The sequence below is a fragment of the Strix uralensis genome, chromosome 32 (genome assembly GCF_047716275.1).
Source record: "Strix uralensis isolate ZFMK-TIS-50842 chromosome 32, bStrUra1, whole genome shotgun sequence".
NCBI lineage: Eukaryota > Metazoa > Chordata > Aves > Strigiformes > Strigidae > Strix > Strix uralensis.
The window spans coordinates 633,909-657,166 of NC_134003.1; the positions used below are offsets into that span (position 1 = coordinate 633,909).

Here is a 23,258-nt window from a genome sequence, read left to right on the forward strand (position 1 = left end):
CGGCGGCGGCGGGGGCGGCGGCGGCGGCGAGCGCTCGGCAGCAGCGGCGGCGCCCATTCATGATCCAGCGTGCGGGGCCGGTGGCCGGTAAAGCGGAACCGGTGCCCGGTAAAGCGGCGCCGGTCCCGCCGTTATGGAGACATCGGGGCATCTCCACGATTCGGGCGTGGGGGACCTGGAGGAGGACGGTCGGTGTCCCTGCCCCTTACCGGGGGATGAACGGTCACCGCCGCCTCCCGCCGCGCTGCCGCCGCTCCAGCACAGCCTGTTGCACTCCTCGCCCGGGTCGTTACGGGCCCCTCCTCCTCCTCCCGCCGCCCCCGCCGCCCTCCACCCTTCCTCCCGCCACGGCAGCCAGCTCAACCTCGGCGACCACCCGGCGGGCTCCGGGGCGGGGAGCGGCAAACACCGGCAGCCCAGCCCGTTGGTTCACCGGCGGGACAGCAACCCCTTCACCGAGATCGCCATGAGCTCCTGCAAGTACAGCGGGGGGGTGATGAAGCCCCTCAGCCGCCTCAGCGCATCCCGCCGGAACCTCATCGAGGCCGAACCGGAGGCTCAGCCCTTACAGCTTTTCGGGGCCGGCGGACCCCCCGAGATCGTCGTCTCGCGCGAGGACAACCACGCGCCCGCCGCCCGTCGCCCCGACCGCCCGCCCGCTCGCCCGGCCCCCGCCGCCTTCGCCAAGGGGCCCAAGCGCAAGGCGCAGAACATCGGCTACCGGCTGGGGCACCGCCGGGCGCTCTTCGAGAAGAGGAAGCGCCTCAGCGACTACGCGCTCATCTTCGGCATGTTCGGCATCGTCGTCATGGTCATCGAGACCGAGCTCTCCTGGGGGCTCTACTCCAAGGTACCCGCGGGGCTGGGGGGCGGGCGTGGGGCCCAGCCGCGCCGGACGGTGCCCGGTGGGTCGAGCGCGGAGCCGTTTGCCCCAGATAACGTCCCCCGGGATCAACGCGGAGCCGTTTGCCCCATCTGGTGTGGGATGGGGCCGTCCAGGCTGGTTGGGGACCGACGGGGCGGCCCTCGGGGCCTTACGGGGGGACGCTGCAGCCGCAGGTGTCGGACAGGGGGAGCGCCGGGCTGGGGGGCGCCGGGGCGGCGTGTGCTGGGGCGGGCGTCGCGCCTGGTCCCGGCGGAGCTGCCCCATGTGCCGGCGGCGCCCGGCACCGACCCACCGGGGTCTGCGGTGCCCATCGCGGGCGCTCCTCGAGGTGCCGTGCCCTCGGTGGCGCGGCGGAGTCCCCGCTCCGTCCTCCTCCGCCTCCACACCCCTTTCTTCCATTTTTTTTTCATTTTTTTTTTTGCAGGACGGTGTCTTTTATTTATAATTCTCCCCCCACGCCCCTTCCAGCTCCTGCTCCTGGGCTGCGCTGGTTGGCAGCGATATGAATAACTCTTTGTATAGACATCTGTCATGTTATTTATACTTATCCAGAGAGGGGAAGGCATCGGCACCCGCGCCGACAGGGCGTGCATGGCACCCATGGGCGTCAGCGGGACGGTGCTGCTGGGGGGGCTGGGGGGCAGCCGGCGGGGGTCCCCGTGCCACGGTGCCGCCGGTGCAGGGGAAGGAGCGGGATGGGAAGGGGCTGCTCATCGCTTCCTGCCATTATCCAGCGCAGGCGGTGAGGAGGGAGGCGCGGGTGGAGGAGGCGACGGAGCTGGAGCAGGTGGAGGGAGGGAGGGAGGGACACGGCTGGGGGTCCCATGGGTGCAGGGGACCCCACTGCCTCCCCACAGAGGTGCCCGGCTGGCGGCGGGGGGCTCCCAAGCCCTGGCTGCCCGCAGCTGCCGGCATCGGTTGGAGCACGGGGGCTGCCGGCAGCGGTTCCCTCTGCTCTGGCCAGGGAGTGCTTCGGTGCCGAGCCACCTCCCTGGCTCCCCCACCGAGGGAGGAGGACGCTTCACTTCGCTGCCGGAGCCTCTTCCCCAGCAGTTCCCGCTGCCCTTGGGCAGGAGCAAGGCCGAAGCGCCGTCCCCCACCTGCACCCACAACCTGTTGAGCCGCGGTCACCCTCACCGGGCTCCCTGGGCCCTCCTGCCTGGTGCCAGGGGGGGACCGGTGGCCCTCGCTGGGTGGCCAGCAGCGCCGCTGCCACGCTCGCCGGCCCCGGCACGCCGAGCTGCTGTGTCAGCCGGGGAAGACCCCGTGAGTCAGCGCTGCCGCCGTGCAGCCGCCCACCCGCCGCCCCGACCCCTGCCCCGGCGCCTGCCGCTCGCCGCGATGCTCCTGCCGACAACCGCAGGGTGTGGGGGGACTCCCCGGCTCCTGCCCTCCCCAGGGCCCTTGGCCGGAGCTGCGGCAGCGGACGACGGTTTACAAATCCCCCCCGGCAGCCCCCGGTGGGAAACCAGAGCTTGCCGGCAGGAACGCGGCCGTGACCGAAGGAGCGTCTGGGGCCGGGGCCGGCAGCTGTTGTGCGGACGGGGATGTCGGTGCTGCCGGCCCTGGCCTGGCTCCAGCTCGGCCCCGCGCCACCGCGTGCTCCCCAGGCCGGAGGGTGCCGGGGCTGAGGCGGCAAGCGAGGATGCGGTGGCTGGGTTTTGCCTGCTCGCTGCCTGTCCCTCGAGCGCAGGCAGGACGGGGCCTCTCCTGCCTCTGGGATGCCACGGCTGCTTCCCAGAGCCACGAGCAGCCGGCGCAGCGTGGCCGGGGTGAAGCATCCTGCCACCTGCGTGGCGCGGGGAAGGTGCGTGCCGGGGGTGCCGAGGCGTCGCCGCAGCTCAGCCAAGCCCCCCCCCCCCGCCGTTGTTTGCCGCGAGCGTGGGATCCAGCAGCGGCTCTTCCTGCCGGGTCCCTCCGGACCCAGCACTGGCAGGAGCCATCGGTAAACGCGGTGAGTGTGTGGCAGCCTTTGCCAATAACGCTTGCCGGGAGGGCCGGTGGGTCCCCATGCTTTGGACAGGATTAGTGCCCCCGGGAAGGGTCTGGCCGGAGCAGCCTTGGCACGAGCCCTGCCCCGGAGTTTGCCTATTAATAGCCGTTGTTTGGTCCCCGGCACTTCTCTCAGCACCAGCCATTATATTCACACAATTGCGCGGCCGGAGCCAAGTCGTTAACAATGCGCCACCGCCTCCGCGGCAAATAGTCCCTTCTCCACGTTTAAATACCCCGGCGGGGATGGGGAACACCGGGGAGAGGGAGAGGAGCGAGGCTGAAGGCACCGAGGAGCGAAGGATGGGCGGGGTGTGCCGTCAGCACGCCGGGTCTCGGCGTGCCGTGAGCGTGCTGGGCCTCTCTCAGGGTGCCGTGAGCGTGCCAGGTCTCGGCGCGCTGAGGGTGGGGTGGAGGTGCGGGATGGGTGCGGTGGCAGGACAGGTTGGTTTGGGGGTGACACCTTGGTGCTTGGCGGGTGCTCCAGCACCGGTGGGGCTGGATTGTGGCTGCGGCAGCGTGAGCTTGCTGGTGACTGAAATGGGGTCTGGGGGGGAGTCCGTGGGGAGGGGACGGTGAATCCTGCTCTTCCCGGTGAGATCCTGGGGAGCGGCCGCTTTGGCCACCAGTGAATCAGGAGCTGGTTTAATTTACACACAGCGAATTAGCAGGAGGATCTAATAAGACCATCCATTAGGCCGCCATAATACTGGGCTCACGCCGGATGCGGCCAGGGCACCGGCATCACACGTCCCAGCGAGGGGAGGCTGGTAATTACACTTGACAGAATCAGATTTAAAAAAAACGTTTTGGAGAAAGGGCCGCTCCTGCCCGCGGTGCCGGCGGCGCCCTCGGAGCTGGGACAGCCGAAGTGCCGGTGTGGGGAGGGGAAGCATCTCTCCGGCGTCGCGGCCAGCACGGGCAGGGTCCCGTGGCCACGTCCCCCCCTAACCCCCGCCCTGCTCTCGCCTTGCAGGACTCCATGTTCTCCCTGGCCCTGAAATGCCTTATCAGCCTCTCCACCGTCATCCTCCTGGGCCTCATCATCGCCTACCACACGCGGGAGGTGCAGGTAGGTCCCGGTGACGCCGGCGTCGAGCTCGGGGCTGCCAGGGCGGGCGGCTGGGGCGAGCTGCAGGGTTCACCAGGCATCCCGGTGCGATGCGGTACCCGAGCTCGCAACCTCCCTCCTTGCTGGGGTCTCGGGGGGCACTGAGGGGTCTCGGGGGGCAGCGAGGGGTCTGGCCGGGGTACGGGGTGCCCGGCAGAGCTGCTGGCGGCTGGGGGAGGCTCAGCCAGGAAGGGCTCGGACCAGGGGAGGTGCCAAGGAAAGCTGTGAAAATCCTTTCCTAATCAGGGCTGCCCACTCTCTTCCTCCCTGACGGCCCCGGCGTTGCTGGGAAATGAAAGGGCTCCCAGTTTGCTCCAGGAAGGCTGCGCTTCCCGCGGGATCCGGCTTCGGCACAATGCCGGCGTGTTTTGGGGATGGGAAGAATGAATCACCGGGCAGGAGAAGGAGCATCTCAGGATGGGACACTGAAGCCCCCGGCCCTGAGTACCCGGTGTTTTGGTGCACCAAAAATCCCACCTCGTCCCGCTTGAGGCTGGGGGACGGGGCAGCTTTGCTGGCCGGGGGGCTGGAGGAAGGCACCCCACTCCCTGCCTGCCTCCTGCCTGCAAGGGACCTTCCCAGGAGCCACCCCTCCTGCCTGCACAGGGACCGAGCCCGCCGGTGGGTTGCTCAAAGCAAATATTTGAGAGCTCTGGTTTTTGCTGGAATAATATTTACCCTGGGGTGGCAGCGGCTGGGGTCAGCTGGGCGGGCCGTGCCCCGACACTCGCTGGCTTCCTCCACTTGTTGTTCTTGGGTTGTGCAAACGCAGCGTCCACCCAAACGCCGTGAGCCCTTCCCGCCTCTCCCCCCCCCACCCCAAAATCCCCGCTGCCGTCCCCGCCGTGGGTCCCGCTCCCCGAGCGCACGCGCCGTGCCGCCGCGGGCGCTGAATCGCGCCGCGATCCGGCTGCGCTGGTTCCGCTGGCAGGGAAGAAAATGAGATCGGTTTGACTTGATTTGCTCCAGACAAAGCCGGGCTGGCCGCTGATCGCCCTATTATCTCCTTGGTGCTTGTGAAGGGATTGCTGATAATCCCGCCGGGGATGGAAGCAGCACTGACAGAGCTGTAAATCCTCAGCTTCTCGTCCCTCTTGCCTAAGGGGGGGCTGCGCTCACCCTGCCGTGGCACTGCCAGACCTCCCCGGCCTCCGGGAAAGACTCGGCAGCAGCTTCAGCCTCTTCCCTCAGTATTAATTGTGTTAATTGCCAAGTCCTCCAGGACATTTGCAGCCCTCCCTGTGCCTCGGTTTCTCCAGGGCTGGGGCATCGCTGTGCCTGGGGTCCTGGGTCCAGCTCCTGTCCCCTCCCCGCCTGCCTACACCCGCTGTCACCCAGTGGGCTGGGACCGCGGCGGGTCCCCGCGGTGTCCCCGTGCCTGTTGCCCACCAGCCAGGGCTGGAGGTGAGCAAGATCCTCCCGTCCCCCACCCCAGCCTCCCAGCTCCGCTTTCTGCTGCAAGGCCCCGAGCTGCTGCTAATTGCGTGTCACTCGTTAGGCTGAGCCTGTGCAGTGAGCTGGGTCCTCGCCCTCCCTGCGCCCACGGGCAGGGCCTGACCCGCCGCCGGTGGCACCCGGGGCTCGGTGCCTGGGGATGTCTCTGTGGTGCACCCCGGGGCAGGGCCTGTGGGTGCCCCGGGGTGCTGCAGAATGGGCCGTCCCCCACCAGCACCACGTCTATGGCCACGGCGGGTGCTGGGGTGCGGTGCTGGCGAGGCTGCCAGCTCCAACCGGGGGAGGTTGGGGGGGGGGGACACAGCCTCCCCCTGCTCTCGGGGTGCCCCGGGTTCTTTGTGCATTTAATTAGGTGAAGATTTTTTCCCCCACGCAGCTTCTCAGCTGCTTTCATTGTGCTTCGCTTGTCCGGAGCTGGGGTGACCAACACGCTCGCTCCTTCCCCTGCCGGAGCCGGTACTGGGGATGCTGGGGATGCCCTGTCGGGTACCGCTGGACTGCGCTGGGGTTTCCATGGAAACCCGCAGCAATGCACCGCAGGTGCAGGGCTGAGAGGGGCTGGCGCAGGGGGAACCTGCCCGAATCCTCCCCCTTGCTCCTTCCCTTCCCTGACCTGGCCCTTTGCAAACACCCCACACGCAGTCAAAAGGCTCCCTGCCTTTTTCCTCTTGCTAATTTGTTTATTTTTAACACCCTTTTCCAGGAAGGAATGGGCTGTCAGCTTGCTAAATGCCTGAGGATCTCCCTTGACAGCTTGGAGCATTTTTATAAACAATTTCTCAAACAAAGCAGCTAAAAGGAGCGGAGCTTTCCAAACAGAAAGGGAGGTGGCCGGGGACGGCCGCTCCGTGAGTCAGTCCCGGCGGCTCTTGCCGTCCCCGGGGAGAGCCCCGTGTGTCGTGCCGTGCCGGCGAGGCGGCTGGCGCAGGTGCACCGGGGCCTCTGGCGCAGCAGGAGGGTTGTTCCCAGGCGCGACGCCAGCCGGGGCCGTGCTCCCACCCACCGCCCGGGCTGGAGCGGCCGCAAGAGCTCCTGGTCCCCCGGACAAGCCGGTGCCACTCTGCGCTTTGCAGGGTCGAGGACACACCGGTGACAGTAGTGCCAGCTGCCACGTCCCCCTTGGATCCCTTCCCAGCCGTGTCTTTGCCAAGCGCTGCTTGCGGAGAGGCCCCGAGGGCGTCCCCGCTGCTGTAGGTGACACCGGTGTCCCCGTTGCACCGGGGATGAGCCGGTGGCGGCCTTGGGATGGACCCGCCGAGGCAGGATGGGGTGGGTGACCCCCAGGGGTCTGGCCAGGCCGATCTGGCGTCCCCCCAGCTCCTGCAGAGACCCCGACTCTGTCACTGGCAGTGGGAGAGGAGCTGGTACCCCGGATGAACCGGCGGTTGCCATGACAACCAGATCCCATCGCTGCCAGCGGCCGGGTGCTCTGGCTGTGGTGTTCCTTTACCAAAAGTTGCGCTGGCACTCGGGGCGTGGTGGCTGTTGGTGACACTGGTGCAGCGCCAGCAGGAGCGAAGGGGGTGGGGTGGCTCGTGCCGGTGCTCGGCGGCACCACGGCTCACCTGTCTCCGTGCCCTGGGCCAGGAGGTGGACTCCTGCCAGCCACTGTGAGGGAACGAGCTGTCCCCGTGCTGTGTCTGGGCCTGTGCTCGAGGCCAGGCACCCTGAAGCTTTCTGGGGTGGCCCCAGCGCCGTAACCATCCCCTGAACACGCAGGCGGAGCGGCGGAGGGGATGGCGAAGGCTCATTCCCACCTTTTCCTTCCCCATCCAACCAGCCCTCCTGGCCGAAGCCATCCCCAGCTCCGCAGAGCTCTGCTGTGGGTTCCACCCCCTGCCCGTGGCGGGGTGCTGGTGGGGCAGGATTGAACGGGGCCACCGGTAACTCTGTGGTTTTGCCTCCCGGTAGCTCTTTGTGATCGACAACGGAGCCGACGACTGGCGGATAGCGATGACGTACGAACGCATCCTCTACATCAGCCTGGAGATGCTGGTTTGTGCCATACACCCCATCCCTGGGGAGTACAAATTTTTCTGGACAGCCCGCCTGGCTTTCTCCTACACGCCTTCTCGGGCAGAGGCGGACGTGGACATCATCTTGTCCATCCCCATGTTCCTGCGCCTCTACCTGATCGCTCGGGTGATGCTGCTGCACAGCAAGCTCTTCACCGACGCCTCCTCGCGCAGCATCGGGGCGCTCAACAAGATCAACTTCAACACCCGCTTCGTCATGAAGACTCTCATGACCATCTGCCCCGGGACGGTGCTGCTGGTCTTCAGCATTTCCCTCTGGATCATCGCGGCGTGGACGGTCCGGGTGTGCGAGAGGTGAGAGGGGTTGGGGCCGCGGCGGCAGTTCGGGGGCGCTCAGCGGAGCTGCAATTGTCCCAGCGTGTCGTGGGAGGGATGTGGAGATCTGGGGACTCGGCTGTCACCTGCTGGGCAGGAGGTAGAGGCAGGGACAGCCCTGTCCTCGCAGCGCAGTGCCTGGGGACAGGCAGTGTCCCCGTGCGAGGGGATGGTGTGCGGTGCCAGCTGGCCCGGGAGCCCCGGCAGGGAGTCGGGGGGGACGCGGGGAGCAGCGGAAGCTGGAGGGGAAGTGGGGGGGCCGTGCAGGGGGAGAGGCCGGAGGCTGGCGAGTGGCAGCGCTTGGCTCGGGCTCTGGCGTCGCTGCGAGCGACTGCCATGACAACACGGCGGTGACAAACCCGCTGCCGGATGGCATCACACCGGCAGCGGCGTGCTTGGCACGGGGGTTGCTGTGGAGACCGGCCCCGGTGGGTACGGCTGCACCTCCGTCTCTCGGGGACACGCCGGCACCCCCGAGGGGAACTGGGGGGCTGCGGTGGAGCACCCCCAGTCCATCCCAGCGCTGTGCTGGGGGGGTTTCTCCCCAGCCACGGTGGCATGCGTCCATCCCAGGGCAGGGAGGGCAGGTCCCCGCAGGGTGTCTTGTGCCAGCGCGAGGCTGTCCCTGTCCCCAGGAGGCCGAGCTCGACGCCGCGCTGCCGTCAAAACACGACTAATTGTCCCGGAGGGCTCTTGGAGCCTGGGCTGGTCTGAAGGGAAGTGCCCAACACAAGACGATCTGGTGTCCGTGGGCTGGCGAAATCGCACAAAATCCCTTTTAAGTTGTTGTGGCCGTTCCGTGCCGTTCTCAGAACTGAGGTGAGAGGGATCACCGGGGTCCCCTGGGACACCCAGCTTGCTTCTGAGTGCTTGCGAGGCGGGAGGAAGGCCACCCCTCCTCTTCCCCAGGGTGGGGCCCATTGCACCGGTCACCCCGTGAAGGGGCATTAGAGCAGCTTTAAGTACCGTGGCAGCGGAGCAGAGCGGCGCGCTAAGATTTTACGAGCTTTTACAGGCTGTGTTTGCCTTCCTGCCTCCCTTAATGATGCTCTCAGGATGTGCTGGGTAGTCGTGCGCTGCTTAATTGTGTTTGGGAGATTTTTATTTGCGCCTTCTAAACGGGGAGCGGGCGGACAGGCTCCCAGGGGATGCGCAGGGGGTTGGTTCTGCACCTGGGGGGCTTAGGCTGGAAAACACGATGTAAATAAAGAACCATTAGCGATTAAAAAAAAAAAAAAAGAAAGAAATGACGCAGACGAGGCGCTGCAGATCACCGGCACCGCAGCTGCCTCCACCTCCTTCTGTCTACAGAGCGGCAGATGCGAACCCGGGGGGGTGGTCCTGGGTGGGGTGGGGATGCGCTGACCCAGGGTGTGCGTGACCCCTGGGACATGCCCCGTCCCCAAGGGATGCACCGGCCCTGGGTGCCACACAGCTCCCGCAAGGGCCACCCAGGATGTGTCCCCACTGATGGGAGGTTGCGGTTGCTGCACCAGCGCTGGAAACCAGTTTGTTGTGGCTTGTGGGACCACCGCTGCTGGGGCCGGGTGGCTCGGAGATGGTTGTGCCACTCCAAGACCCCGGCGCTGGGGTGACGTGACCGTGGCACGTCCCCGTGGCACTGTGGGCTGCTCCGGTGCCCGCGGGCGCAGCATCGCTGCCGGGCATCCTCCCGTGCCCACCCCGGCGGGGGGGCCACAGCTCTCCGAAGGCAGCGAGTCGCTTAGCAACCTCGCCCGCTCGCCCGGCCGCCACGCAGAGCTGCCTGCGGTGCCGGCAGCGCTGCCGGCCCTGCCCGCCGACGGCGCGCACGTGTGCTCGCACGTGTTCGTGCACGTGCAGCCAGCCCTGCTCCCCGGGGTGAGGGTGCAGCCGGCCTGGAGCTCCCCGGCAGCGCTGCCCACGCCGAGGGGGGTGTGTTCGGCCCAGCCGGCGCTGCCGCAGCATCCCCGGCGTGGTGATGCTCCGCTCGGCGCTGGCGTGGCACCGGGGCGATGCTGGCGGTAGCCCCGCTGGCCATGCGCAGTGGGGGCAGGCGGGTGAGGGGGCGATGGGAACCGGCGCTGGGGTCTAAGCGATTGCGACAGCCCCTCTTCCTGCCCGCGCCAGCTGCGGCATGTGCCAGCCCCTCCTGTTTATCAGCTGCTTCTGCTCAAAGTGCTTCTCAGAATAGAAAACGTCTGTCTGTCCGGCGGTGCCGTAACCCCCTCGCCCAGCACGATGCTCCCAGGGTCATCCCCGCGGCTCGAGAGCTCGGATCCTGTGCACGGGCTGGGCTCAGCCTTTCCCAGAGGAACACACTGGTTGGGAAGGGGGTGCATGAGGCTGCCGGGATTTTGGGGAGCCCTGCCGTGACCGCTGTGATGGGCTCTGGCTCCCCTGGCCAGTCCTGCCCAGAGTGCGGCAGCGGCTTTCGCCGTGGCCAAGGGCACTTTCTCATGCACCGGAATCTCATCTGAGTCTCCAGTTAGTTGGGGGGAAAAACATTTTGGAAGAGGAGCAAACCCAACTGCTCAGGGAGCGAGGAGCTGAGATGAACCGGGGGGGATTGCCAAAAGCTCCATCTGGTTTCCCTTTAATGATTTCGTGAGGAGGCTGGGAGAAGCCTGCCGGGGAGAGGGATGCGTGCAGGCAGGAGGGTGACCATCCTGCTGTGGTGGGGCGAACGTGCTGCCTGTCCCTGCCCACCCCAGGGCTCAGGGCTGAGTCCCGCTGCGGGCTGGGCCAGTCCCGGCTCCACCACCGGGAGCCAGCGCTGTAACCCCCGGGACGCATCCCCGGGCTCGCGCCGGCCCTGGGGAGCCAGAGGCAGCCGGGGCCTCCGGTTGCGTGTTTGCCGGAAGAGCCACAGCCGGCTGCCGGGCCGGCCAGCGTGGCCGCTGACCTCGCAGCTCAGCAGGGACACGGCCACAGAAACTTTGCAGCACCCCCCCGAAGCTGCGGCCGCTCCACGTGTGCTTCATCTCGAGCGTGTGAGCCGTTCCCCCGCGCTGTCCGAGAGCCAAGCGCATGCCGGAGCCTTGGCAGGATCCGTCCCCGGGGCGGTGCAGGGGGAAGCGGGCTCAGCCCGAGCTGCGGCAGCGGGGGGGATGCGGAGGAGGATGCCGGTGGCGAGCTGGCGCGGTCGGGGGCTTTGCAGAGCCGCAGCTGTTTCTCCCATCAGCCGGCTCGCTCTGCCGTGCCACGTGGCACCGGGGACGCAGGCGGCGGGACCGGGATGTGGTGACAGGTCTGACTGAAAGCAGAAGCCCTTTCCGTTGAGTTTTCACTCTGATTTTGTCCATGTGGGTTTTCCTGCGCCAGAAATTGCGCAACCGCTGCTGCTATGGGGCATCCTGCCGCGTTATTAATCCCTACTCCCTGTTGCACAGCACAGCCTCGTGCCAGGGGAGCCCCCACTGCTCCCCGCGGCCATCCCGGTCCCCTGCCATGACACTGATGCCCGTGTCTCCTTGGCAGGTACCACGACCAGCAGGATGTAACCAGCAACTTCCTGGGTGCCATGTGGCTCATCTCCATCACCTTCCTCTCCATCGGCTACGGCGACATGGTCCCGCACACCTACTGCGGGAAAGGTGTCTGCCTGCTCACCGGCATCATGGTAAGGGCCGTGCCGAGCCGGTTGCCCATCCCGTGGGCTCTGCCCGTCCCCGTCGTGGCAACCGGGCTACTGGATTTTATAGGGATCCCCTTCCTGGTTGGCTTGTCCATGCATGAGGCGTAACGGCTTCAGCCCCGAGGTCTCGCGGCCTGGAAGGTGATAGAGCTGTGATTGCAATTATTGTAAGCGTGGTAATCAGCAGGACGTGGCGGTGTGGTGGAGGAGGTGATGGTGCAGGCTGGGTGTGCCTGGAGGGTGCTGCAGTCCCGCAGGGCGCAGGGTGGGACACCGGCCGGTCCCCGCTGGTGAATTCCGGGTGCCTTTGGACCCACGTTCAGCAAGGGAGGGGGGAGCTGGGCCTCGGCGGGATCAGGGGTGTCCCCAGGGAGCAGAGGGGCCCCCGAGCATCCCTTGGCCGTCCCTGTTCACACCACCTGGCTTCCATCACCCGGAGCGATCCCAAATGCTCCCACTGAGAGCCGGGACCAGCTGGGAGCCCTCCACCCCCCCGCGCTCCCGCCGGCATCACCGCTCTGCCGCCGCTTCGTTTCCTCGTGGCTAAAAGGTCACCATCCCCCCGTACCTGCTCCAAGGCGCCCGTGACATGTCCCAGCTTGCAGCGTTCTCCAGCCGGGGTGGCTGAAGCAGCGGCCAGGGGCCCTGCGGTCGTGGCTCCTCCACGGATCCACCCCAGCACCCAGCACCCCTCAGCCCCAGGCCATGGGGATGGAGCCGACCCCCCTTCCCAGCTGCTGCCTGGCAGCAGCATTCGGGCTCAGCTCTGCCGCTCTGTGCCCCGTGAGAGCCGTCGGGTGTTAATTTTATATTATCTGCAAGCCTTTGATCTGTCTCGTATGAGGTTGGGCGCCAGCGAGGCTGATGCTGTTGGTAGAAGCCAAGCGAGGGAGAAAATCCCTTACTGGGGGGGCTGCGGCGTTTCCCAGCAGCTCGCTGAGGGGGTCCCGGTGCCGTGGGCTCCCAGACTCCCCCCCACGCCCCAGCCAGTGGTTACTTTGAACTGAGACACCAGCCAGCAAAGCATGCCCCCCCCCTCCCCGGCACCCATCCAGCAGCACAGCCCCTCCCGTGCCGGGCATGGGGACCCCCAGGATGGTGGGGGGCTCCCCTGGGCTCCCTGAGCCCGACAGCACCGGGAAGAGAGGAGCGGTGGGAGCCGAGAGCACACGCAGCGGGACCTTCGGGGATGCTAAAGGATTCGGCTGAGAGCATGATGTTAATTAATGACTCTTTAATAAATTAAGGAACGTTTGCCAGGATCGTGGGCCTCTGCCAGAGTGCCGGGAGGGGGGAGCGGCTCATCTGGTACGGGCAGCAGCAGGCAGAGTGCAGGAGCACCGCAGGGAGTGGAGGCTTGGCACCTTTGCTTTCCAAAAGACAAATACGCGCCGGAGATGACGGCGACCGCGTGGATCCGGCCCTAATCGCCGGGATAAGCGAGGTCCCAGCTGTCGCTGTTGGGAGCCGGGGTGGTTCAGGGGGTTCCGATTCAGGGGACCCCCTCCCCCCTCTCCCCCAGGTTGCCCGGTGCTTCCCCACCGCTCTCCCACCCCGGGCCCCTCTCAGGAGCTCCCGGTGTCACAGGGCTTATCCTGGCCGTGTCTAACGGGCGCCGGGGATCTAACGGGGATCTGACAGACGCCACTGACCTCGTTAAACAGCCCAGGCCTCTCCTGTTAATCATCCAAAACATCATCAGCCACTCAAGGACACCCAGGCTCTGTGATATCTCCTCATTAGGATAATGTGGGTGGGGGTTATGGAGCTTTAGTTAATTACGGGGTTGCTGTTGTACGAGGTTGCTGGAGGGTGACAAACTCTTCCCCCGACCAATGTCCCTGCGCAGGGTGCTGGCTGCACGGCGCTGGTGGTGGCTGTGGTGGCCAGGAAGCTGGAGCTCACCAAAGCTGAGAAGCACGTCCACAACTTCATGATGGACACGCAGCTGACGAAGCGGGTGAGGTGCCGTCGGGGGCCGGGCTACGTGGTGGGAGCTGGGGATGCGGGGTTCTACAGTGGGAGGAAGGTGTCACAGAATCCCAGAATCATCTGGGTTGGAAAAGCCCTTGAGGCTCCTCCAGTCCCACCATGAACCTCACCCTGACCGTTCCCAACTCCACCAGATCCCTCAGCGCTGGCTCAACCCGACTCTTCAACCCCTCCAGGGATGGGGACTCCCCCCCTGCCCTGGGCAGCCCATTCCAACGCCCAACAACCCCTTCTGCAAAGAAATCCTTCCTAAGAGCCAGTCTGACCCTGCCCTGGCACAGCTTGAGGCCATTCCCTCTTGGCCTGCCGCTGGGTCCTTGGCTCAAGAGACTCCTCCCCCCTCTCTGCACCCTCCTTTCAGGGAGTTGCAGAGGGCCAGGAGGTCTCCCCTCAGCCTCCTCTTCTCCACACTAAACCCCCCCAGGTCCCTCAGCCGCTCCCCATCAGACCTGTGCTCCAGACCCTGCACCAGCTCCGTTGCCCTTCTCTGGACACGCTCGAGTCATTCAATGGCCTTTTTGGGGTGAGGGGCCCAAAACTGAACCCACTCATCGAGGGGCGGCCTCACCAGTGCCGAGCCCAGGGGTCACATCCCTTCCCTGTCCCTGCTGGCCACGCCAGTGCTGGTACAAGCCAGGATGCCATTGGCCTTCTTGGCCCCCTGGGCACACTGCTGGCTCATTACCAATCCCCCCCAGGTCCCTCTCTGACTGGCAGCTCTCCAGCCACTCCTCCCCAGGCCTGTAGCCCTGCTGGGGGTTGTTGTGGCCCAAGTGTTGGCACCTCTGGGTGCGGGTCCCGCAGCAGACCGTGTCTGAGCACCTTGGGTGCAAGCGCAGGCGCAAGCGTTACGGTAGAAGCAAACAGGCCCAGCTCTGTGTCAGGGATTTAGGTGATGCAGGATGCTCAGCCACACCCCCAAGAGGAAAAGCCTGTTTTTTTTTTTTTTTCCCCCTGGGAGGATACGGACTCCCTCCTCTTGCAGAGCGTGATCTCACTTAGCTCGGTGTCAGGAAGACAACTGGATTTCGGTGATTCAGTGCCTCACTGCAGACGAGAGCCGTGCTGTGAGGCTCCTGCAGTTTCCATCCCTGAAGAGGGACCCGGAGGCCGTGGCTGTGGCGGGGGTCCGCGGGGGCACTGGTCGTGCTGGGGTCTGGCGTCACATCCCCAGCACATGCGGGGGCTGCAGGGAGGACTCTGGTCTCAGCAGCCTCGTCACGGCAAAGCGTCAGCAACCCGATAGTGCCGGGCTCCGCACACCGGCAGCAGGAGTGATATTTTATGTCGGGGGTGGTGGCAACGTGAGCATCGGTGCAGCCCGTGGAAGGGTGCCCTCCCTGCGCCGTGATGCGGCCGGGGCACCCCGCTTCGCCCCAGAGAGCAGAGCCCCGGGGAGAGCCATGTGCTGGCAGGAGCCCCGATGCCTCGGGGATGGTCGGGGGCGGCCTTGGCGTGGCCAGGCTGGGAGAGCAAACAGCCGGTCGGCCCCGCACCCCTGGATATGGATCCGCAGGCTCCGTGCCAGGCAGACAGCGGCCAATTCATCTTGGAGTGAGCAGCAGAGCTGCGGTTTAGCCGGGGAGCCTGCGGAAACCACGTCCTCGTGCCGGCAGCCCAGCCCCGGGACCTGCCAAGAGCAGCAGATGGATGCAGGAATTGAGAAAAACTTCGGGATTTTCACTTCTTTTTTTTGGGGGGGGTTTAGGGTACAGCTTCGTGTGTGGGTGAGGAGCCCGGTGGCGGAGCATCGGCGCAGGGTAGGATGGGGATGCGGGTGCACCGGGAGCTGAGCCCCGCGGCTCGGTGCGGGCAGCTCTGCCTGCCCGTCCTCCCGTTCGAGCTGCCTGTGATCCCTTGCAAAGGTGCAGGAGTGTGGGAGCGGAGCCGAGCGCCTCGCTCCAGCTGGGGCGAGTCAAGTGCTCTTGCAGCACCCGCTCACGAACCGTCAGCTCACGGCAGAGCCAGGCCGGTGTCTCCGTGAAATCCCGTGTGCCGGTGCAGCCGGTGACCCGCAGCCGACTCTCCTCCTACAGATCAAGAACGCGGCAGCCAACGTCCTGCGGGAAACGTGGCTCATCTATAAGCACACCAAGCTGCTGAAGAAGATCGACCACGCTAAAGTCAGGAAGCATCAGAGGAAATTCCTACAAGCCATTCACCAGTAAGGGGCTGCGCACTGGGCAGGGGTGCTGGGGGGGGGATGCTGAGCCCCAGCCATGGGGGAATCGTGGTTCTGCCCCTGGTAGGGGCGTGGGGACAATTTCCCATTGCCTGGGACGCAGACGGGTCTCCGGCTGCGGTTTGTAATTGGGGAGGGGGTGCAGCCGCGTCGCTCTTTCCTCCTCCCCAGGTTGCGGAGCGTGAAGATGGAGCAGAGGAAGCTGAGTGACCAAGCCAACACCCTGGTTGACCTCTCGAAGGCAAGTCCCCGCGGCGACCTCTCAGCTCGGCCAGGCTGCCCGAGTGTTTCTCTTCACTTGGAAAAACTAAAGTGGACCTGGCTGACCGCAGGATGCTCCAGCTCCGTGGATGTCAGCTGGGAATAGCTGCCGGGGGGTGGCTGCCCTTGCAAGGCCGGGAGAGAAACACAGACACAAGCCAGGGGCTGGTGGGGGGTCACCCTGCTTCCAGGAAAGGTCTTTGCTCCCTGCACCCCCTTTTGCAGCCCCAGCTGGGGGTACCATGTCTTGGCAGCACAGAGTCAGCCGCCCCTTTCCCCTCCGCCTGCATGGAGGCAGGATTTCCTCATTTTAATGTCCCTGGGTGAGCTAAGCCGTGGTCACAGTGTCCCGTGAGCTCCCGGAGAGGGCTGAGATGGGGCAGCTCTTTGGCTTTGCTCACAGAAAGGGGTTAAAGGGCTCGGCTCTGCCACCGGCAGCGGCACTAACCCCTCCGCTGTCCCCTCTGTCCCCTCCTCAGATGCAGAATGTGATGTACGACCTCATCACCGAGCTCAACGACCGCAGCGAAGACCTGGAGAAGCAGATCAGCAGCCTGGAGTCCAAGCTGGAGCAGCTCAGCGCCAGCTTCAACTCCCTGCCCCTGCTGATGGCCGACATGCTGCGCCAGCAGCAGCAGCGCCTGCTCGCCGCCGTCCTGGAGGCGCGGGGGGTCGGCGTGCCGGTGGGCACCCCCCAAACTCCTCTCTCCGAGAGCCCCATCGGGGTCAGCTCCACCTCCTTCCCCACCCCTTACACGAGCTCAAGCAGCTGCTAAAACGCAGCCCCTCAGCCCCCCACGGACAGGGGAAGCGTTTCCACGTAGGTCCCGAGGTCTCCATGGACTTTCTTCTGGTCCTCGAACCGCCGCAGGACCCTTCGGCCGGAGCTGGTGGGACCAGCAGTGCCGAGCGATGCTCGGAGCTTTGCCAACGCCTTGGTATCGGGAATCGCATCCCCATTCAGGTGCCTCTACACGTGGTGAAGGAAGGGGACGGGAGGCGACGCCTCGGGCGAGCCTGCGCCGCGGCGTCCGGTGGCGGACGGAAAACCCACGCTCAATCTCAGGTCTTCACATTTGAAAACAAAACCAACAAGTCAGAAGCACTGAAGCAACGGAGACACCAGAAGGAGAGTTTTCCTCCCCTGCGTGGACCCCGCCGGGGGGCCGGGGTGCTCCCCTCGCCCCCTGCCCCTCTCACCATCGCAAAGCCCCGCCGGGCAGATGCCAACGTGGTGGTTTCTTGCACAGGCTCTGACCTACGCTGCCCACGCTCCATCCCATCTCCTTACCAGGACGCACACGACCCCCCCCTCCTCACATTGCCGGGTGGGTGACAGTGTCTGGCCGTAACCTCCCCCGGGGGAGTTCTCCGGAGCTGTGAGTGTTTTCTGCCCGGGCAGAACAAGGGATGCTTCTTCTTTCTGGTCCTCGGTGTCATATTCTGCCTGGAGACACGTGCCAGAGCCGGGAAAGCAGTGCCTCAAGCGTGCGGGGATGCGGGGCCGGGCTGAGCTGCCCCCAGCCGACGCGGCGATGGCCGGTGACGGGGCTGGCGGGCCAGCCCGGGCGCAGGGGGGGTGGTCTCCCGGTGCTCACATCCCCAGCATTTTGGGAAGCCAGCAGGCTCTTTGCAACGGCCTCAAAACTGCCGGATGAAAAACCCCATCAGCTACAACCGCCTCCGCTCGCCGCGGGAACGTCCGCGCTCGAGCCCAGCCGGCAGCGCCGAATCCACCGAGGTCGAGCGGGAGCTCGCTGGCAAGTGATGTAGTAGCGGGGGCAGGCGCTTCATCTGTTTAAAACAAAGCCCGTCACCTTCGGGCCGCTTCTGCTGGGTTCGGTGGGGATCAGCAGCACCAGCCGGCGCCGGCGCTCGGTATTACCCACCGCCTGTGCCTGCCAAAGCGCAGCCCCTCATGCTTTTGCTTTTTTTTTTTGTCGGCGTTCAGCTTCCTGAGGTCCCCTTGCACCACCTGGCTACTTCTGGAACCAGCCATTTTCTAGTCTGTTTTCACCATTTCCCCCTTTTTCCTCCCCAGTTCTGCCCCGGGGTCGTGTTCGGGCTCTGCCGGGTCCTTGCATGGAGCCCTGCGTGCTGCTGCCGGGCTCCGGCTTTGGGGCTGGTGTTTGCTGCTTTCAATGAAAACTCAGCAGAGGCTATTTATATATTTTTAAACAGATGAAGTAACCATGTAATTACTCCGCGATATTAATTACACCTCACCCAGCAGTGTCAGTAATTGTAATCAAAGTCACTGTGTTACTCCAGGTATACTCAGCCTGTAATCTCCTTTGTAACTCTTTCCCTTCCATAAATAACGCTGGATTTTGTGCGCACGTAGGCAGGGACGTATCAGCCCGATGCCGAGGAATTTCTGTGCAAAACTCCACTTGCTGCTGGTGGTAGGTGGTTTACTCCTTGTGCCCTGCAATTAAACGTACATAGAAAACAAGCAGTAGCTAGCGAGGAGCGCTCCCCCCTGCCGGTCCCAGCCAGTGGCAGGAGGAGGAGGAGGAGGAGGAGGAAGGCTGCAAGGTGACAGCAGGAGTGCTGCAGAATGAGCTCCTGGAGCTGCAGAGGTGGTTGCGTTGAGCCCGTCGGTAGCAGGGTAGCGAGCCACGGTTGTTCCCATGGCATTCAGGGAGGAAAGGAGACGCACGGCGCTCGCTGCCAGCCTTTTCTGGTCCTCAGCGGGCAGGAGATACTCGGCTTCTGGGAACGAGCTGCTCTTCCCCTCTTCCAAGCTCTTGTCATTAGTGTAATTGCAGGGTGGGCAGGATGGCTGGGAGAGCGTCGCTGCCTTGGCAGCCCCCCAAGGTCTATTCTTAGCCCCTGCTGCTGCTCCCTGTGTGCCTACAGGTGACCCTCAGCCCTACCTCCCCGGCAGGACGAGCTTCTGCCCAGCTCGGTGAGGAGGTTTCCAGCGTGGCAATGGAGAAAAGGTTGCAAATTCTGAGAATGAGCCTGAAACGTGGTGGCTCCACTGGCCTGCGGGCAGCCAGCGGAGAAAAAAACAATTCCACGCCTCTCCTGGGGTTCGGGCAGGAACAAAGTGCTGCGTGCGATGGGGCTGTGCAGGGGGTGAGGTGCAGAGATGTATCCTAGAGCGTCAGAGAGCCGGAGGAAGTGTTGATGCTCGAGAGTTGATGCCGCCTTACAGGCTAATGATCAAATCTGGGAAATCAGACTGAGTAAGACGAGACCAGGCACTGTCAGCTTGCTGGGCCCTGAGGCGCCGGAGGGGCGTGAAGGACCAGTGGTGAGAGCTTCGGGATGGCAACTGGTGCAAGAGATGTTTGTTTTGGGGCAGAGCTGCTGCTTCAGCGGGATTTCACCAAGGGCTGACAGGAGCTGGGCTGGGGCGGTGCGATCTCTGCACCTCGCACACCCCACCCCCTGCATCCTCCAGCCTCACCCCTGCACAACCTGCACCCCAAACAACCCCTCTGCCCGAGACCTCGCGGCCCTGGCTCTGCACCCTGCGCCTTTCACCCTGCGTCCTGCGCGCCCCTGCACCCCCCATCCCACCCCCTGCATCCCATGCACCCTGCAGCCCCCACCCTGCTCCCCACACCCCACCTCCGCCCGCACCCCCATATTCCACCCGCACCCCTGCCAGTGCTTCAACACCAGTGCCGGTAGCCCCACTGCCCCGAGCACCGGGCTCACCGGACCCCACCGAAGCCAGCACCGGGACTAACCCCCACCCAGCCCCGCTGCCAGGACCGGGGAGCCACCCCGATGCCACAGGCATGGGGGGGGAGCCCCCAGCACCCCAGCATGGCCCAGTCCATGGCATCCCTCGGTGCTGGGGGGCTCTGGGCCCGGGGTGCCCGCCTGGAGCTGCCGCCCTGCTCCCTACAAGTGGCTCTCAGTCCCCAGCAGCGGAGCAGCCTCGGTGCCAGCGGCAGCCCCCGCCTCACGCCCAGGGGAACGTGGCAGCTCGAGCTGGAGTTTCCCTTCGTGGCAGCAGCTGGCAGAGCTCCGGTAAACAGCTCCAGTAAATGCTCCCCAGCCGGTGCTGTCTACACACCTAAGAATGTCATTTTGGAGCCTGCGGCCCCGAAGGGCATCGGGCACAAGTGGAGAGAAGAGCTGGGACCAGCGACCGAGGTGGAGGAAAAGCACAAGAACAAAACTGCGACGCAGAGTTATAATCCCAAAGAGATGCCGCCCTCCCGCAGCTGGGAAGCATCCGACCCCACGCACCAATGGGGCTGAACCCCGAAGCCCCTCCAGGACCCACCTAGCCACAGCCAGTCTCATTTTTGGCACAGCCTTGGTTCTTTTTTTTTTTTGCTCCACAAACCTCCTCCCTGCGCTGCCTGCGAGGAAACGTCCTAGAAACGCCAGAAAATACCACGTCCTCTCTGCAGACTCACAGACGTTTCTGTCCAGACTTAAGGAGCTTCGACCTGGGTTTGCATCTTGCCTCTGTACTGCTCGCTTCTTTTTTAACAATAGGGGAAAGCATAATAGTTTATTTTAACTATGAAATATATTGCTATATTATAAAGGTTATTGTAACTTTCAATTATGGTTTTGTACCCAACCCGGTTGTCAGCAGGCAGCGACGCCAGCCTGCTGCCACAAATGTCTGTTTCTGAGTACAGCCGCTGCTCCCGGTGAGGACGGAGGCCAGGGCTGGCAGAGAAGGGGCGCAGGACCCCCAGCCAGAAAGGCTCCCCACGCTCCTTATCCTTTACCCTCCAGGTATTCATTCCCATTACCTGGAAACTGGCCCTTTAGCAGGTCCAGATCCACGTAGCCCAACAGCACCAGAGCTTTGCTTCTCCCAAAGGAAAAGGTCTCCCCCCCTTTTCTCAGCGGTTTCTGGAAAGCCATTCCCCCCCCCAGGTTGTCTCCTCCAGCTGAAGGAGACACTCAGCTCCCTGGGCACGAGCTGTGCAAGAGCCAAAATTCCCCCTTTCCCCCAGGATGGAGGCTCTCGTGGAAGAATTGTTTTGGGGTGCGCTGCTCCCCTCCTCCAGCCGGACTTTCGGCACGGTTTTGGCGCAGCGGGGGCAGGATCCAGGCAGGCTTTGAGCTAGGGAATCACTTGTGCCTAGGAAAGGCTGAGGGTGCAAACACCCTCCTCCCCGGCAAAGCTGCTCCGCGCCGCGCTGGCTGCCGAAACGCGCTGCTCTGTGCTGGGTCTGGGACCTGCAGGCAGGCAGGCAGGGCTGTTCCTGCCTGCTTTGGCTCCCAAGACGTGGAGCCGGGCTGTGCGGGGTTTGCTCAGAAGGAAGCAGGCAGCAATAGTGTGCTCACTTTTTCTTCTCAGGTCAACACCTAATTTCTGGGATGGGGGTAAGGGCAGCCCTGCCCCGGTGATCTGCGCTGCCGCAGGCAGGGGCTGCGTTCCCGGGAGCCATCCCGCTCTCCCGGGGTGAATTGCTCCGAGGGAACGCAGCCGCTGTGCCTGGGAGGGGTCCGGTTTGGGCTCGACGCCCTGTCCTGGGGAGCTGCAGCTTTTTTTGCTCCCTTCAACCTCAGGCGGCGATGGCGTAAGGAGGACAAAGCGCTGAGCGCGAGAGAAACGTGATGAGGTTGCAGGGACTGTTCCGTCCCAGCCTTCCAGCTGATGGACTCCTCGAGCCTTAGAGAGCATCGCGTCCTTACCTCCAGCCCCTGAGCTGCTGGACCTGATCCCCACTGCATCATATAAGTCAAATAAGTCTTAAAATGTTCTTTTGCAGCCCCAGTGCTCCTTCCTGGCCAGTCTTCCCGCACGGAGCATGACCAGGTCTGGGAACGAGCAGCACCTACGGGACCAATTCCTGCTGCTTTTGTCCAGGAAAAGCCTAAAAGCCTCTACACGGGCTCTTCCGCATCAGAGTCACAGTCACTGCCGTGCTGTCGTCGTTAGTGCCGTTATTACTGTCACAGCTGTGCTGGCCTGACCCTCCCAGGCCAGTTAAACCCAGCAGGGCCCAGTCCCAGCAGCAATGAGCTGCCATGAGCTCTGGTGGCTCCTTGCAGGCCCCTAGACCTGAAATCCCCCCACAGAAACCAGCTGGCAGATGGTGGCTGCCTGGGATTGCCCAGCTGGGGCTGTTCCTGCCCCACACATTTGCCCCCACTTGTGGGGCAGCTGTTGGAGGCAGCTTTTAGGACATGGCCAGGACCAGCTCAGGGGGTTTATAGCTCTGCCAGAGGAGAGGGGCTGGTTCCCCTGGGAGGGCAGGGCTGAGCCTCCCCTGCTGCCAGCTGGGTCTGGGGGTGCCTGGGGATTTCTGGAGTGTTTGGCCCCCCCCCGCACTGCTCTCCCTTGGGCTTCTCCTGCCCAGCATCTCCCAGCCAGCTCAGAGCCCCGTGCGATGGCCACCAGGTAGGTTTGCTGGGTGGGAAGGTGATTCCTCAGCAGTTTGAGAAGGGGAAGATGCTGCTGCAAGGCTCTGCGCTGGTCCCAGCTCTGAGCTCCCACCCAAAAGGCACCCAGAGGGCTCGGGGTGGCAGAGAGGGGCTTTTGCAGGGGAGAGGAAAAGCCACTCCATGGGATTAGTTATTTCCCTGTTGGATGAGCCACCTCGGAGCCCCGTGGGCCCCCGGGCAGGGCTCTGGCACCGCCTGCCCAGCGGGTGCTCTCAAGCGGGGGCTCCGGTGCTCCGGGCACTGCGAAACATGTCCCCAGCTCTGCTCCTTCTTCTGCCCAAAGTGTTCTTCCCCCCCGCTGAGGTCTCAGCATGCCCCAGCCTGCTGACGCACGTCCCAGTGGGAGCCGCTTGCGTGTCTCTGTGGTCAGGATCCGGCCCCGGGCTTACATCCCTCCTTCTGGTCCGATCTCTTGGCCAGGGGGAAGGGAGCGGGCACTGGCCCGTCCCCACAGCATTGCCATAAACCCAAGCTGTACCCAGAAACAGGCATGTTTTAAACTATGGCTTTAACCTGTTCACTGTAAAAAGTGCCTTGGACTTTAATCTGAAGAGGTCAGTATCTATAAATATTTACCTGTGCGGGTGTGTAAGTATGCAGCTATCTATGTATAGTTACACACACAAATATATGATATATACGTACATCTATAAATGCTTCAGACCCCTCTGTTCTGCTGGTCTTGGGAGCTCTCTTCTTTCTGCCGCTGGGGTCGGGCTCTGGTCGCGGTGTTGGAGGCATTTCAGCGGCGGTGACACCTCGCCGTAGGAAAGCCTCGCGCCGCAGGGGTTGCGCTTGGCGCGGTGGTTCCCTCGACGGTGCTGAGCTCTCCCACGCGTCCCCAGGAAGCAGCTTTGTGCCTCCTGGGGGTCCGTCTGGGCGCTTTGGGGAGACCCCGGTGAGGGGGAAGCATCTCTGTTCCCTTGTGCGGGGGGATGCTGGTGCTGAGGTACCATCCCCGGAGCCCCCACGCCGGGAGCGCTTTGTGAAACCATGTGCACTAATTGCTGCCTCTCGGGAGGCCCCGGCTCCTG

The 23,258-nt window shown here is 64.4% G+C and overlaps 1 protein-coding gene across 1 annotated transcript; it reads left to right on the forward strand.

The window, feature by feature from the left end:
- Nucleotides 1–22: 22 nt before the first annotated feature.
- On the forward strand, nt 23–22,878 carry KCNN3 (potassium calcium-activated channel subfamily N member 3). The gene is made up of 8 exons (XM_074853319.1): nt 23–850; nt 3,855–3,950; nt 7,356–7,774; nt 11,255–11,396; nt 13,261–13,371; nt 15,440–15,567; nt 15,757–15,826; nt 16,326–22,878. The coding sequence occupies exons 1-8, from the start codon at nt 134–136 to the stop codon at nt 16,620–16,622; spliced, it is 1,980 nt and encodes a 659-aa protein (XP_074709420.1). The 5' UTR covers nt 23–133; the 3' UTR covers nt 16,623–22,878.
- Nucleotides 22,879–23,258: the final 380 nt, after the last annotated feature.

Bases quoted from the DNA above. Each gene is read 5' to 3' on its own strand.
- KCNN3 (XM_074853319.1), top strand. From the start codon at position 134: ATGGAGACATCGGGGCATCTCCACGATTCGGGCGTGGGGGACCTGGAG. The intron at 851-3,854 runs GTACCCGCGGGG...CTCGCCTTGCAG, and splicing joins CCTGGGGGCTCTACTCCAAG to GACTCCATGTTCTCCCTGGC. The intron at 13,372-15,439 runs GTGAGGTGCCGT...CTCCTCCTACAG, and splicing joins ACACGCAGCTGACGAAGCGG to ATCAAGAACGCGGCAGCCAA.